The following is a 14,483-nucleotide window of genomic DNA, read 5'->3' as shown; positions in this document are numbered from 1 at the left end:
TCCGCTCCTGCTGGCATCACCCCGCAGCTGGGCCACAGGCACGTTTGGAACGGGGGCTCTGGCAGAACCTGCCCCCCCAGGCTCCAGGTGCCTCCCAGCCTGGCCCCCACCCCGCAGCCGCTGAGCAGCCTGGGCTCCCTGGAGGGCTGCGGGGCACAGCACTGACCCCCCCTCCCATCTCCTCCCCACAGGTCCCGGCCGGGGGGCTGAAGCCCATTATCCTCTTTGCAGTAGCTGCAGCTGCCTTGCTTCTGTACCCCTGCCTGAAGCGGTCCTGCGCCAGCTCTGTGACAGCCTGAGGAGTGCTGCGCCCGGGCCATGCCACGCAAGCACGCAAGATGCCCCCTTACCCCCCATGGCCTGCTGCCACTGGGAGGGCTGGAGACCCTTGCTCCAGCCCCCCCTCACTGCATGGAGGTTACCCCCCCATCCCCGGTCAGTCACGCCCTGGCAGCATCTGCTCCCTTGTTACTGTATCGGGGCTTAGGGTCAGGGACACTGCATCTGTGGGGCAGGGAAGGGAGACTCCAGCCCCCTGCAGGTCAGCCCAGGATGCTGCTCTGGAGGGTGTGTGGGTGTGGGGGGTGGCTGGGATAGGGAGGGGGTGGGCTGCAGGCTCCGTGGGAGAGTGAGGGGCTCCCTGGAAAGCAGCCTCAGCCATCCGTGGGGCTCCCGGCTGGGTCCGGTCCCGTTGGATCATAGCACCAGCTAGTGGGGGGGTGGGGCGTACAAGGGGTCCCTGCCATCGACTCCCCAAACAGAACCTGTTCCAGTGGAGCCCCAGCCCATGCCCTGACCCACCCTGCCCCCTTCCATCCCAGCCCCGACCCCCTCTCCATCCCAGCCCCCACTCTGAGCCGCACTGCTCCCCCGCCATCCCCGCCCTGCCCCCCTCCATCCCAACCCTCGCCCTGCCATGCGGGAGCTGGGATCCCAAGGGAACCCCAGCCAGGCCTCTGGTCCAGTCCCTGCTGATTGGCGCCATTTCCAGCGCTAGTCTGGTTCCCAGCCAGGCCAGCCCAGTTGCGCCGGGAGCCCCTCCGTGAGCCCTGCCAGGGGAGGTTCACACTGCCTGGCTCTCGGCGCCCCCCTGTGGCCACTGCCAGGGAGCATTGTTACCTTGGATGAGCTGCTGACAGCCTGGGAGTGGCGGGATAGGCCTTGGCCGGGGTAGGGAGGATGGGCGCCAGCCTGCCACCCCCCCCTTCTGCCAGGGACTGTGCCAGGTCTCCTGGGCTGGGCTGGGCAGACGCCACCCCGCACCTCCACCGAAGCCCAGCCCTTCCGAACTCGTGCCCACCTCTTCCTCCCCACTCCAGAACACATTGGCTTCTCTCCAGGTCGGCCCGAGGGGGGCGCTAGAGACCAATACCCAACGCTGCCCGCCCCACCCACCAGAACCCTGCCCCCTGCTGGCCCGGCGCTCGGCGTGATCCACTGCAATAAACTGAAAACCAAGGAGGTCACGTGGTGCTTGAAGCAGCGGGCAAGCCGGGGCCAGAGTTTTAGTTGGCAATATTTAAAATCTGTCTTTACACTTGTGCTCCATGTCTGGGAAGGTTTGAATCTCTCGGTGCCATTCAGCAGGGAAGACCCAGGTGCCAGACAGTCCCTAGGGAGAGAGATTTATTTATTTTTAAAGTGGGGGCCCCCATGGTTTCCTCGTCTCCACCCGGGCATTGCATCTCGCTGTCACCCCTTCGCCTGAGGGCCCTTGCTACAAACCTTCCCCCGTCACGTCATTTCAATGTTAGCGCACCCCTTCTGCCCTCGGTGTGCAAGCCATGGGAGCTGGCCCCAGGGCTGTGTGGGTGGCATTTGCACACTCACTGGTGTCACGACTGCTCGTGAACGGTCAGCGCGGAGGGGCAAGGAGGGGGCCGTTGAAGAGAAAGGGGCTCTCATGGGGGCTTCAAAACAGCCCCGAAGCTTGGACTGCCAGGACCCGGGCCGTGACATGTTTCCCTGGGCATGTATTCTGGAAGTGCCTGCATTTGGGCTGCGGGGGGCTGACCTGGCCCCATGGCCGGCTCCTGTTCTAGTCAGTCCCCGCCCAGCCCTGTGTCCCTGCTCTCCGACTGGAGCTGCGGCTGCCCCCCCCTGACTCGCGTGCTCGGGGGCTCCCTCTCTTTGTGGTTGTTGAATGTTGTAACTTGGTAAAAGAACTTTCTAAATCCACGGAGCCTGGATCTGTCCTGGGAGTTGCCTCGTGCTGGGCGGGGGCTGAGCCAGACTCACAGGCTGCGCCCGGAGTAGAGCGAGAACCCGGCCTGAGCAGGCCCCACTTCTGGGGACACAAAGGGGGCTGGCCCAGCCTGTGCTGGGAGACAGACCTCAGGGGAGCCGCTGCCTGCTCTGAAGCCCTGGGCCGGGATCCTGCTCTGGGGAAGTCAGGAAATTTCCCCCCCATTGCAACCCTGGGCCCTGTCCAGAATGGCCCAGATGCCGTGGGGATGGGCACCTTCCAAGGCAGCATAAAGCCAAGCCCAGAAGGAGCTCCTGGCTGAGGGCTGCGGGGGTTGCTGGGCCCCGCTGTGACTGCACAGGGCACTCTCCTCGGGGGCTAGCTGATGGCACACCTGCGTCGCTGCTCCATGACGGTGGAGAGAACACCAGGCTGGAGAATTGGGGCTCCAGCTCCTCCCCCTCCCCAGAGCCAGCTCAGGCAGGAGCCAGAGCGCTCCCCAGCTGCTCTGCTCAGCTCCAGGTTTCTAGCCCAGCCTGTCCCTGTCCAGCCCCCTCCTGAGCAGGATCAGGGCCAGGCCTGGACCAGTTTGCCCCCCACGCACCATAAGAGCCTTGAGCACAGCCCAAGCCAGGACACTCCCCCTTGCCCTGGGCACTGCAGGGAGTGTGCGGCCCGCAGCCCCGGGGGCTCAGGGAGGCGAGCCAGGCATAGCCGGGGATCGGGGCTATCTGGGGCAGGTCAGCTGGGCTGTGAAATGCTGGCACGAGTCTAGGTTCTCTACTCCCCCCACACGGCCGGAGGCTGCTCGGTTGGACCCCGCTGGGGCTGCAGACGCAGGGGGTGGCTGGCTGGTGAAACGCCCCTTGTGAGCCCGAAGCCCCCTCCCCTGAGCTCTGACCCACACCGCCCCTCTCCAGAGGGGCGAGGGCCCATCTGGCCGAGCACACTGTGTTCTCTGCCGGCTGGCAGGGAGCGTGTTCCTCACCCTGGGCCGCGCCAGCCAGGTGCTTCGGGCCAGTGCTCAGCTGCTATATTGAGCTGCGAGGGTCAGGCAAAGTGTGACTGTCTGGCGGTGCCAGGCTCCTGGGGGCTGGGCGCCCCCCCCGACTCAGCAGCACGGGGGCTGAGTGTGTTCGAGGCCAGGGCCTAGCGTGGCAGATCACCCCCGGGGGAGCTGTCTGCTCGAGGGACCCCCCCATAACTGGAGGGCTTAGGCCACGCTGCCCTCCCTGGCCAGCCCCAGTGCTCGGCAGGCAGCCCCGGCTGGAGGTGCCCAGCGATTCTCAGCCTGCCCCTAAATCACACGGGCTGAGCCCCTTCCCCGCTGCCAGCCCCCTCTGGCCCGGGGCTCCCCTCCAAGCCTCCTGCCGCCCCATGCTGTGGGGATCGCATCATGCCAGAGGCCTCCCATGTGCCAGCTTCACCAAGAGCGGGTGTGAGGTGGCTGGATCCCATCTGCAGGTCCTGGGGCGGGGAGGGGGATTTCGGAGAGCGGGGAGCTCTGTGACCAGCTGATGGAGGCCGAGCGACAGCCGGTGGCTGGGCGCTGAAGCAAGGTGGATGCTGGCCCCATGGTGCTATCTGTGGCCAGGGTGGCAACCGACCCTGGGATCAGCTTCCTGGGGGACGGCAGATTGACCATTGCACCTGGTCTGTGCAGGGGGTCCCAGAGCTCACGCTGGAGCAGAACGGGCCCGCCTGACCCTCTGGGCTGGGCCTCTCTGGCTAGGTCCCAGCAGGGACCCTCCCCACTGGGCTGGGTGAGCAGCCGGGAGCCCGCCCGGGCTGGTGGGACGAAGGGAATGGGCCCCAGGTGGGGGCCTCCTGGGAAGGGCAAGGGCTGCATGGAGAGAGGAGCAACACCTTCCTCAGCCCATGCAAGGCTAGAGCCCCCCAGTGAGCCGGGGGGCTGGAGAGGCCGAGCCCTGGAAGCACCCTGGGCGACCCGGGCGAGGGGGCAGCTTTGGCCCCGGTTGAGCTGGACCCCAGGTGCCCCCCGGATGAGCAAGCCCAGTGGTTGGGCCGGCAGCAAGAGCCATGTCCTGATTGGGGCGGGGGGTCAGTCCTGTGGGGCAGAGCCAGGGGGAAGGCTGCGAGCACATACACAGCCCCCAGGACACACACACACACCAGGACACACACACACGCACTGCCCCAGAATGGACACCCCCCATCTCTCTCCACTTTCAAACAGCCCCCCACTCCTCACCATCCTGTACAACTGCCCCTGGCACCTGCAGCCTTCTTCCCCGCTCCCCACACCTCATCCTCCGTGCCACGGTGCCGAGAGCTGCCAGTCAGGACCGGGGCCCTGGGCGCCAGGAGCTGCATGTGTCAGAGCCCTTGTCCCATCTCGAGGGGCCAACATGCCAAGAGGGGGCACCTGAGTGTTGCCAGCAGTGTGGACGGCAGGGCGCTCCTGGGCTGTCCGGGGAGTTGACGCTGGGGAGGATGGAGCTGGAGGACTAAGTATTATCCATCCCTGACAGGTGTTTGTCTAACCTGCTCTTAAAATCCCCAATGCTGGAGAGGTCCACAACCTCCCTGGGCAATTTATTCCTGTGCTTAACCACCCTGACAGTCGGGAAGTTTTTCTAATGTCCAACCTAAACCGCCCTGGCTGAAATTTAAGCCCATTGCTTCTTGTCCTAGCCTCAGAAGTTAACGAGATTTTTCCTCCCTCCTCCTTGTAACAATCTTTTATGTACTTGAAAACTGTCATGTCCCCTCTCAGTCTTCTCTTCTCCAGACTAAACAAAACCCAATGTTTTCAATCTCTCCTCATAGATTATGTTTGCTAGGTCTTTCATCATTTTTGTTGGTCTTCTCTGGACTCTCTACAATTTGGCCACATCTTTCCTGAAATGGGGCACCCAGAACTGGACACAAAGCTCCAGCTGAGGCCTAATCAGCGCGGAGTAGAGCAGAAGAATCACTTCTCGTGTCTTTGCTTACAACACCCCTGTTAATACAGCCCAGAGTGATGTTGCTTTTTTGCAAGGGTTACACTCTTGACTCATGTTTAGCTTGTGATCCACTATGGCCCCCAGATCCCTTTCCGCGGTGCTCCTTCCTAGGCGGTCGTTTCCCATTCAGTATGCGTGCAACTGATTGTTCCTTCCCATGTGGAGTGCTTGGCATTGTCCTTATTGAATTTCATCCTATTTACTTCAGACCATTTCTCCAGTTTGTCCAGATCATTTTGAATTTTAATCCTGTCCTCCAAAGCACTTGCAACCCCTCCCAGCGTGGTATCGTCCACAAACTCTATCAGTGGACCCTCTCTGTCAGTATCTAATCATTGATGAAGATATTGAACAGAACCGGACCCAGACCTGATCCCTGCGGGACCCCACTCGTTATGCCCGTCCAGCCTGACTGTGAAGCACTGATAACTCCTCTCTGGGAACGGTTTTCAACCAGTTCTGCACCCACTTTATAGCAGCTCCATCTAGGTTGTATTTCCCTCATTTGTTTATGAGAAGGTCACGCAAGATAGTATCAAAAGCCTGACTAAAGTCAAGCTAGACCATAGCTATCTAATCTAATCATCTATCTATTTATCTGCCTCTGTACACACACCCGCACAGTGTTGCGTTAACACTGTCGTTTGCACTGTGTGCTTTGTGACTGTCCCCAGCGCCTGGCGTGAGTGTGCAAAGGGCGAGGAGTATTTCTGGCTGCTGAAGCCGGGCCCACTCTGACTCGGCCCTTTATTAATAGCGGCCCCGGCTCGGGTTCCCTCTGCTCCAGGCGGCTGGCTGCAGAGATCCCCATCCCCCACCCCGAGCATGGAGCTCCCCTCCCCCAGGGGCCCTGCACAGGACTCTCCCTGATGAGCCCAATGCTGGGACTGCAGCCTGGAGATGATGGCTGGGGAGTGGGGAGTTAGCTGGGGCTTGGATCCACTGGGCCATTCCAGCCTCCTGGTACCCTCCCCGCCCAGCCCCCTCCCCAACACAGCCCCTCCCCAGCCCCAATAGCCAGCTCTGGAGGGGGGCAGTCAGGCCAAGCTCTCCACTGTACAGAGGGGGAACTGAGGCACAATGCAGGGGAGGTGATCTGCCCGAGGTCACCCAACAAGCCAGGAATGGGACCCAGGATCCCTGCTTAGCCCACTAGCCCATGCGGCCTCTCTCACTAGCCCCCACCCCGGCGGGCTGGCCACATGCTGCTGGGGAGAATACTGCCCCCCGTTCTAGGGGCAGGTGGTAAAAGGATGTGGGATGATTGCAGAGGGTGCAGAGCAGAGCCGCGGAAGCGAGCAAAGGCTGGAGAAAATCGGTGCCATGAGCAGCTGAAGGAGCTCAGCGGGTCAGCTCACCCAAAGGCTCGTCCCCTGGCGGCCCACCCGACCAGTTCAGAGCTGGGGCTGGCTGATCCCTCGCGGACTAAGTGCAGGGCATCGGGCACATGCCCTGGCAGGGCCTGGGAGCTGGGGGTGCGACCAGCTGTCCCTTCCTTGTGCCCCGCTGTCCGTCCATCCGCCCCTGAGCTGGGGGAACTCCGGCCTCGTGGCAAGGGCCTCGGCTGGGCTGTCAGTGCTCAGCTGGCAGCTCATTTGTTCCGGTTCTTTGCTCAGCTGGGTCGATGGAGCTTGTAGCACCAGCGGGGGAGTCACCTTGGCTCTGAAATACCGACGGGCCATTCCCGGCTCCAGCATCTGCCGCGCGGGCTCAGCACCCTTGGCAAGCAATCTGTTCCCCCAGCAAGGGTGGCCGGGGGATGGGTCACCTGTATCGCAGCTGGGGAAACAACGGCAGAGTGTTTGGGGACTCACCCAGAGGGGAGGGAGATCCGAGTGGGGAATAGAATCCAGGAGTCCTGACCCCCCACTATCCCCTGCTCTAAGCACCAGGACCCCCCTCCCCTCAGAAGCCAGGGATAGAACCAGGAGTCTGACCCTCTCCCCTTCTGATCTAACCACCAGACCCCCCTCCCCTCCAGAAGACAGGGATAGAACCCAGGAGTCCTGACTTCGAGCAAATCGCTGCTCTAACCACTACACTGTGCTGCCGCCCCCTGCCCCATGCACTGTACAGCCTGGATCATTTCAAATTCTATCCTATCCATTTCATCCTAGTCATTCCGTGGGGGTGACCATAACCTGCCCCCTGCCAGCTCGGGGGGGGGGTCATGGGGCAGCCCGAAGGGCCCCTGCGACCATGTCATCTAGGGGCCTGCTGCCCTTTGCTGTAGCTGGGCGCACGCCTGGCTCTCCAGGGCTGGAAGGTTCCAGGGGCTGGCGGTGAGCCGGGAGATTGGAGAGGACGGGTACTGAGGCAGGTCCAGGGATGATTCATGGCCTGGTCCACAGGAGCCGCTTTAAACACGAGCTGCTGTCTGACTGAGAAACCGGAACACGACGGGGACACCTGACCACCACTGGGCTGTCCTGCACAGAAGGCAGCGCAAGAGCCGATGCCCCATGCCTGGGCCCACCACCCTTGCCCATGTGCAGGGGACTGCGGAGTTCGTTATTCCTACTAATAGCCAGGCCTCAGCTATTGGCCCTGCATTCCATCTTGTGGCAATGAGTTCTATAGGCCAACTCTGCATGTGTAAACAAGGGCATCGTTTGCCCCCTGCCAATGCCCCTCCTCTTCGTTTCCTCTCCAAACTACAGCCTGGGCATTTCCCTTTCTAGAGCCCTGCCTTGGGTGCCCCCTCACCCCCCGCCTTTGCAGCCCAGGGCAGGGACTTCGCGAACAAGCAAACACAGGAGGTGATGGTGGGCTGTGCAGCGACGCGCGCAGCCGAGGTCGGAGGGAGGCAGAGCTGGCAGCGAGAGCTGAGGAGCGGGATGGGCCCTGGGGCCAGAAGCAGGGTGCGAGGCTGGAGGCCAGGTGGCGGCAAGGCCAGGGCCAGGAGCCAGAGGGAGGGCAGTGCTGAGATGCAGGGGGCGCGGCGGTGGGCACGAGTGGGGTGACGCGCTTATGGGCACACGCTGGCGGCCAGGATCTGGGACAGGGGGTGGGGAAGGGAACACAGGACTGGACGAGACTGGGCGGCCTCCCCTCCCAGGCATGTCTACTCTCTGTCATGAGACAGGCCCCCTCCCAGCCCTGGTCCGCCCCCCCCGGGGCGCAGCCGGCTCTCCTGCACGCGGGATTCCAGGCGACGTCTGGCCGGCGCTTCGTCCGACGGTATGAACCCGGCCCCGGCTGGAAATGCCTCTCCGGTGCCCCCGAGGGCTTCCTGTCAGACTGTGTCTCTCTCTTCCTTGGCCACTTTCACCTAAGGAGCCCCCAGCCCAGAGCTTGTGTGTTTATTCATGCATGTCCCTTGCTTGCCCTGTGCTTGAGTTTCATCCCCTTTCTGATCCTCCAGGGGTTAGGCCCCTTGGCAGCCACCAACGCTGGCCACGTGCCAGCGCTGGCCACCCCACGGGAGGAGCTGCTTGACCCCAGCAGCCCCGGCCCCCCACTGGCTGCCATCCGTGCAGGGCCCCGGGGATGCACAGTGGGGAGGCTCTGGGTCTGCGCAGCAGAGCTGTGTGGTCTGACTCACGCGCCCCCACTGGGCCCATCACCCCAGTATCCAGCTTTACGGCTCCCTCCCGCTCTCTCTAAGGTGCAGACGTGGTAAGGAACGAGCTGGAGCAGAGAGGGTGGGAACGAATGGTCCCCAGGGCATCCCTGCTCCTAGGAGCTTGGCCAAGTGCCTGGGAGGAGCTGGGATGACACGGGGCGGGCAGGATTCAGACACGCTGTGTCCTTTGTCCCTTGAGGAAACACGGCCTGATATTCTATCCGCTCTGGGTGATATTCAGGCCTGGGTGACCAGGCGGGTTATTTCTATTCAGGAGAACCGGGCTGAATGCAATCTGCTGCCTTGGGAGTTGTGTTGCCAGCCAAGTAGCGGCAGGCCGATTGAATGGCACGTGGGTCGGGGGGGGAAAGGGGGTCTGGGTGATTCCCACTGGGCTCAAGCCGGGCCACACGGGAAGAGAAGGGAAAAGGGCAGGGCTGAAACAGGAGACACCTGGGCCAAATTCAGAGGGGGAGCGGGGGGAACCGAGCAGCACTGGTGCAATCACAACCCGGCTTCTCTTTGGGGGAATTGGCGGCCCATCAGCACCCAAGCTGCTGGAATCCAACCCTCAGCGGCTGGTGGGGAGCAGACACGGGGTGGCACCCGGGGGTGTGGGGAGCGGATTTCGAGGACAGGCTGGAATGCTGGGTGGGGGTGGGGAGTGGATATGACAGAGACATCCCGCCAGCATTCACCTGGGAACGTGACCCCAGTGCTATACTCATTGGGGGCGAGGGGGAGCCCCACCATGTGACATGGGAACCCCCCAGCGCCCCGGGATCCCATGGCCAGAGCAAAGGGAAAAGGCAGAAACATTGTGGTGAAGCCTGGCGGGAGGATCCCTGGTGGGCCGGAGCCGTTCCCGCCTGGCAAAGTCGCTGGTTAACGACTCCCGCTCCTCCCTGACAGCCGGACTCTCAGCCCTGTGACACCGGCAAGGCCCGCTAGCAGGCGCCGGGCCCATGTGCCCATCAAGAACCCAAAAGCCTCGGGTTTCCCATGTCCCAGGAGCAGCGCTGGTATTACTGGAGATGTTGCCAGGGGTCTGGGAGATGCCCAGATGCTTCCTGCAACCCTAGGGGTTGGCCAGTAGCTCCTGTGTCTTCCCCCACCCCCCTGGTAAAGAGAGTAGCCGCACGGGGTCCAGTCCTCTGTGCTGGGCTGCCCACCCTGCGGCAGTGGCGCGAGAGCTGTTTACCAGGTGTGGGAGCCGCTCACCAGGAGCAGGAGCTGCTTACCCCACAAGGGACCCATTTACTAGGGGTGGGAGCTGTTTACCAGGTCCTAATAGCTGTTTACCGGGCGTGGGAGCTGTGTACTCCTGCTTGGGAGCCATTTACCGGGGCGAGGGTGGGAGAAGTTTACCCCGGCATGGGAGTGGGAGCTGTTTACTGGGCACAGGAGCCATTTACCCCGGCGTGGGAGTGGGAGCCGTTTACCTGGGCGTGGGAGCCGTTTACCCCGGTGCAGGATTGGGAGCTGTTTACCGGGCGCGGGAGCCGTTTACCCCGGTGCAGGATTGGGAGCTGTTTACTGGGTGCGGGATTGGGAGCTGTTTACCGGGCGTGGGATTGGGAGCCATTTACCCCGGCATGGGAGTGGGATCCGTTTACCCGGGCATGGGAGCTGTTTACCCCAGCGCAGGAGTGGGAGCTGTTTACCGGGCGCGGGATTGGGAGACGTTTACCAGGCGCGGGATTGGGAGACGTTTACCCTGGTGCGGGAGTGGAAGCCGTTTACCAGGCGGGGGATCGGGAGCCGTTTACCCGGGAGCGGGATTGGGAGCCGTTTACCCCGGTGCGGGAGTGGGAGCCGTTTACCGGCGCGGGATCGGGAGTCGTTTACCCGGGCGTGGGAGCCGTTTACCCCGGTGCGGGCGTGGGAGCCGTTTACCGGGCATGGGAGCCGTTTACCCCGGTGCGGGAGTGGGAACCGTTTACCGGGCGCGGGATTGGGAGCCGTTTACCCTGGTGCGGGAGAGGGAGCCGTTTACTGGGTGCGGGATTGGGAGCTGTTTACCCCGGTGCGGGAGTGGGAGCCGTTTACCGGGCGCGGGATCGGGAGTCGTTTACCCGGCGTGGGAGCCGTTTACCCCTGCAGGAGTGGGAGCCGTTTACCGGGCATGGGAGCCGTTTACCCTGGTGCGGGAGTGGGAACCGTTTACCGGCGCGGATTGGGAGCCGTTTACCCTGGTGCGGGAGAGGGGCCGTTTACTGGGTGCGGGATGGGAGCTGTTTACCCCGGTGCGGGAGTGGGAGCCGTTTACCGGGCGCGGGATTGGGAGCCGTTTACCCTGGTGCGGGAGGGGAGCCGTTTACTGGGTGCGGGATTGGGAGCCGTTTACCCCGGTGCGGGAGTGGGAGCCGTTACCGGGCGCGGGATTGGGAGCCGTTTACCCTGGTGCGGGAGAGGGAGCCGTTTACTGGTGCGGGATTGGGAGCCGTTTACCCCGGTGCGGGAGTGGGAGCCGTTTACCGGCGCGGGATTGGAGCCGTTTACCCTGGTGCGGGAGAGGGAGCCGTTTACTGGGTGCGGGATTGGGAGCCGTTTACCCGGTGCGGGAGTGGGAGCCGTTTACCGGCGCGGGATTGGGAGCCGTTTACCCTGGTGCGGGAGAGGGAGCCGTTTACTGGGTGCGGGATTGGGAGCCGTTTACCCCGGTGCGGAGTGGAGCCGTTTACCGGGCGCGGGATCTGGAGCCGTTTACCCGGGCGCGGGAGCCGATTGCCAGGTGAGGCCCCGGCCGCGCTGTCGGGCCGGAGCCGTCCATTGCTCGTCCAGCCGGCCAAGCGGCCCGTCACGTCACGCACCCAGCTGCGGGCTCACTGTGACCACACAGCTCATGGGCTATTCTGAGCGGCGCATCATGAGAGAAATATGAAGCTCCGGGCTCCCTGCCCCCTCCGGCGCTCCAGCCTGTCCCTCCCCCGTGCTCGCCAGGGGCTTTCCATGAGAGGGCTTTTTCTGAGCGCTGATCACACTCGGCCGCGCTCTAGCACTTCCAACCCGGGATCCCCAAGCGCTGGGCGCCACACCCGAATGAATGAAGTCCGGCCCGCCCGCACACGTGGGCTTGGTATCCCCCCCCCCTCCGAGCGCTGAGGGGGAAACTGAGGCACAGGGAGGCCTGGAGCAAAGCCCCGGGGGCGGGGACAGCGCCTAGAGCTCCAAGGTGCCTGCTCGTCTTTGGTCCCCCCTCCAGCCCCCACATGCCCGGCCCCACTTCTTCCTACGGTGCCCCCCGCGGCCGGGGTCTGTGGCGGTGGGGGGGGGGGTGCAGGCGCCTCCCCCCTCGCTCCCCCTCCCATTGCCTACCAAGGAGAGCGATCCTCCCCTCCCTGGTTTTGGGGCAGGTTAAAATAGCAGCCAGATGTCCCCGGCGTCAGCCCGGGGGGGCGGCGGCCGAGCCAATCCAGCCCCCCGCTCCCCTTAGCGCCCAATCCGCGGCCCGGGCGTATCTCCGCGGGGAGGAAGAGAAAGTTCCCGCTCGGCTCTTACTTGTATATGGTCAGGGCCCGGCATTCCTGGAGTCCAGCGTCCTGACGCGGGGCCCGGGGGGGGCGCGGGCGGGCCGGAGGCGGCCCGTTAAAACCCCCCTGCGCGGGGCCCGCCGCTTCACTGGGGCGCAGCCGGGAGCCGCCGGCGCCAGCCCCCCCTCGCGGGTCGCCCCGCGCGGCGGAGATGAACAGCCACAGCTGCCCCGAGGCGCCGGCGGCCGGCGAGGGAGGCGGAGGAGATGCCGGCCACGGAGAAGGACTGGCGGAGGACGCGCCCTGGAAGAAGATCCAGCAGAACCACGTTCACCCGCTGGTGCAACGAGCACCTCAAGTGCGTGCCAAGCGCCTGGGCGACCTGCAGCGCGACCTGGGCGACGGGCTGCGGCTCATCGCGCTGCTGGAGGGCTGAGCCAGAAGCGCATGTACCGCAAGTACCACGCGCGCCCAACTTCCGCCAGATGAAGCTGGAGAACGTGTCCGTGGCGCTGGAGTTCCTGGAGCGGGAGCACATCAAGCTGGTGTCCATCGGTGAGCGCGGGGGGCGGGAGGGGCTGGGGCGGGAGCACATCACGCTGGTGTCCGTGGGTGAGCGCCGGGGCGGGAGGGGCTGGGGCGGGAGCACATCACGCTGGTGTCCATCGGTGAGCGCCGGGGCGGGAGGGGCGGGGCGGGAGCACATCACGCTGGTGTCCGTGGGTGAGCGCCGGGGCGGGAGGGGCTGGGGCGGGAGCACATCACGCTGGTGTCCATCGGTGAGCGCCGGGGCGGGAGGGGCTGGGGCGGGAGCACATCACGCTGGTGTCCGTGGGTGAGCGCCGGGGCGGGAGGGGCTGGGGCGGGAGCACATCACGCTGGTGTCCATCGTGAGCGCCGGGGCGGGAGGGGCTGGGGCGGGAGCACATCAAGCTGGTGTCCATCGGTGAGCGCCGGGGCGGGAGGGGCTGGGCGGGAGCACATCACGCTGGTGTCCATCGGTGAGCGCCGGGGCGGGAGGGGCTGGGGCGGGAGCACATCACGCTGGTGTCCGTGGTGAGCGCCGGGGCGGGAGGGGCTGGGGCGGGAGCACATCACGCTGGTGTCCGTGGGTGAGCGCCGGGGGGGGGGGCTGGGGCGGAGCACATCACGCTGGTGTCCATCGGTGAGCGCCGGGGCGGGAGGGGCTGGGGCGGGAGCACATCACGCTGGTGTCCGTGGGTGAGCGCCGGGGCGGGAGGGGCTGGGGCAGGAGCACATCACGCTGGTGTCCGTGGGTGAGCGCCGGGGCGGGAGGGGCTGGGGCGGGAGGAGACGGAGAGAGCGGAATCGGCAAGTGCCCCCGACAGGCCCACCCAGGCCCACGGCACCGAGCGTGCCCCCGACAGGCCCACCCAGGCCCACGGCGCCGAGCGTGCCCCATTTACGCCCACAGTGCCGAGTGTGCCCCGGACACGCCCACCCAGGCCCACGGCGCCGAGTGTGCCCCGCTCACGCCCACGGCGCCGACTGTGCCCCCGACACACCCACTCACCCCCACTGATCTGCATATGCCAGTGACACTCACAGCATGGGCCACTGACACACCCCCTCACACTCGCTGGTTGGTGTGGTGCCGCTGACGCTCCCCCCCCCACTGCTCTGCATGTCAGGCACACTCAGCCCACTCACCCACCCACTGATTTCTCTCACACGCTGGGTTCTGTCTCTGACACACCCTCACACCCCTGATCTGCATGTGACACTGACACACTGCTCACACATAGTGATCTGTGGGTCCCTGACACATTCACTTACACCAGGGGTTCTCAAACTGGGGGTCGGGAGCCCTCAGGGGATTGCGAGATTATTACATGGCGGGTAGCGAGCTCTCAATCTCCACCCCAAACCCCACTTCGCCTCCAGCGTTTATAATGGTGTTAAATATATAAAAAGTGTTTTTAATTTATAAGGGGGGGTCGCACTCAGGGGCTTGCTATGTGAAAGGGGTCACCAGTACAATAGTTTCAGAATCACTGACTTACACTGATATGTGTGTGACACTGACACACCTACTCACACACACTAATTTCTCTCACACAATGTGTTGTCCCTCACATCCACTGATCTGTGTGTGCCCCTGAAACACCTGCTCACACACATTGATCTGTGTGCCCCAGACATGCTCACTCATACTGATCTGTGAGTGACACTGATACATTCATACCTCACACCTGCTGGTCTCTGCATGTCACTAACACAGACACCCCCCATCTCTGTGTGTCACTAACAGTCACACCCACACACCCACA

The 14,483-nt window shown here is 64.0% G+C and overlaps 2 protein-coding genes across 4 annotated transcripts in view; both read left to right on the top strand.

Moving 5' to 3' along the window:
* The window catches only part of CCDC136 (coiled-coil domain containing 136), a 41,793-nt gene extending 39,615 nt beyond the window's left edge, over positions 1 to 2,178 (top strand). For all 3 annotated transcript variants that reach the window (XM_038388016.2, XM_043499617.1, XM_043499621.1), the window contains one exon: positions 192 to 2,178. In XM_038388016.2, coding sequence (XP_038243944.1) covers positions 192 to 299 — 108 coding nt within the window. In that variant the 3' untranslated portion in view covers positions 300 to 2,178. The remainder of the gene's footprint in view (positions 1 to 191) is intronic.
* Positions 2,179 to 12,429: 10,251 nt separating this feature from the next.
* FLNC (filamin C) overlaps positions 12,430 to 14,483 on the top strand; it is a 54,996-nt gene continuing 52,942 nt past the window's right edge. Inside the window, 6 exon segments of the mRNA XM_038369779.2 lie at positions 12,430 to 12,477; positions 12,480 to 12,517; positions 12,519 to 12,555; positions 12,558 to 12,620; positions 12,623 to 12,655; positions 12,658 to 12,747. Of these exon segments, the coding sequence (XP_038225707.1) occupies positions 12,459 to 12,477; positions 12,480 to 12,517; positions 12,519 to 12,555; positions 12,558 to 12,620; positions 12,623 to 12,655; positions 12,658 to 12,747 (280 nt within the window). The 5' untranslated portion in view covers positions 12,430 to 12,458.

Source organism: Dermochelys coriacea, chromosome 1 (assembly GCF_009764565.3).
Source record: "Dermochelys coriacea isolate rDerCor1 chromosome 1, rDerCor1.pri.v4, whole genome shotgun sequence".
Classification (NCBI taxonomy): domain Eukaryota; kingdom Metazoa; phylum Chordata; order Testudines; family Dermochelyidae; genus Dermochelys; species Dermochelys coriacea.
The sequence above is the reverse complement of the archived record's forward strand: the minus strand, read 5'-3'. Positions and strand labels throughout refer to the sequence as shown.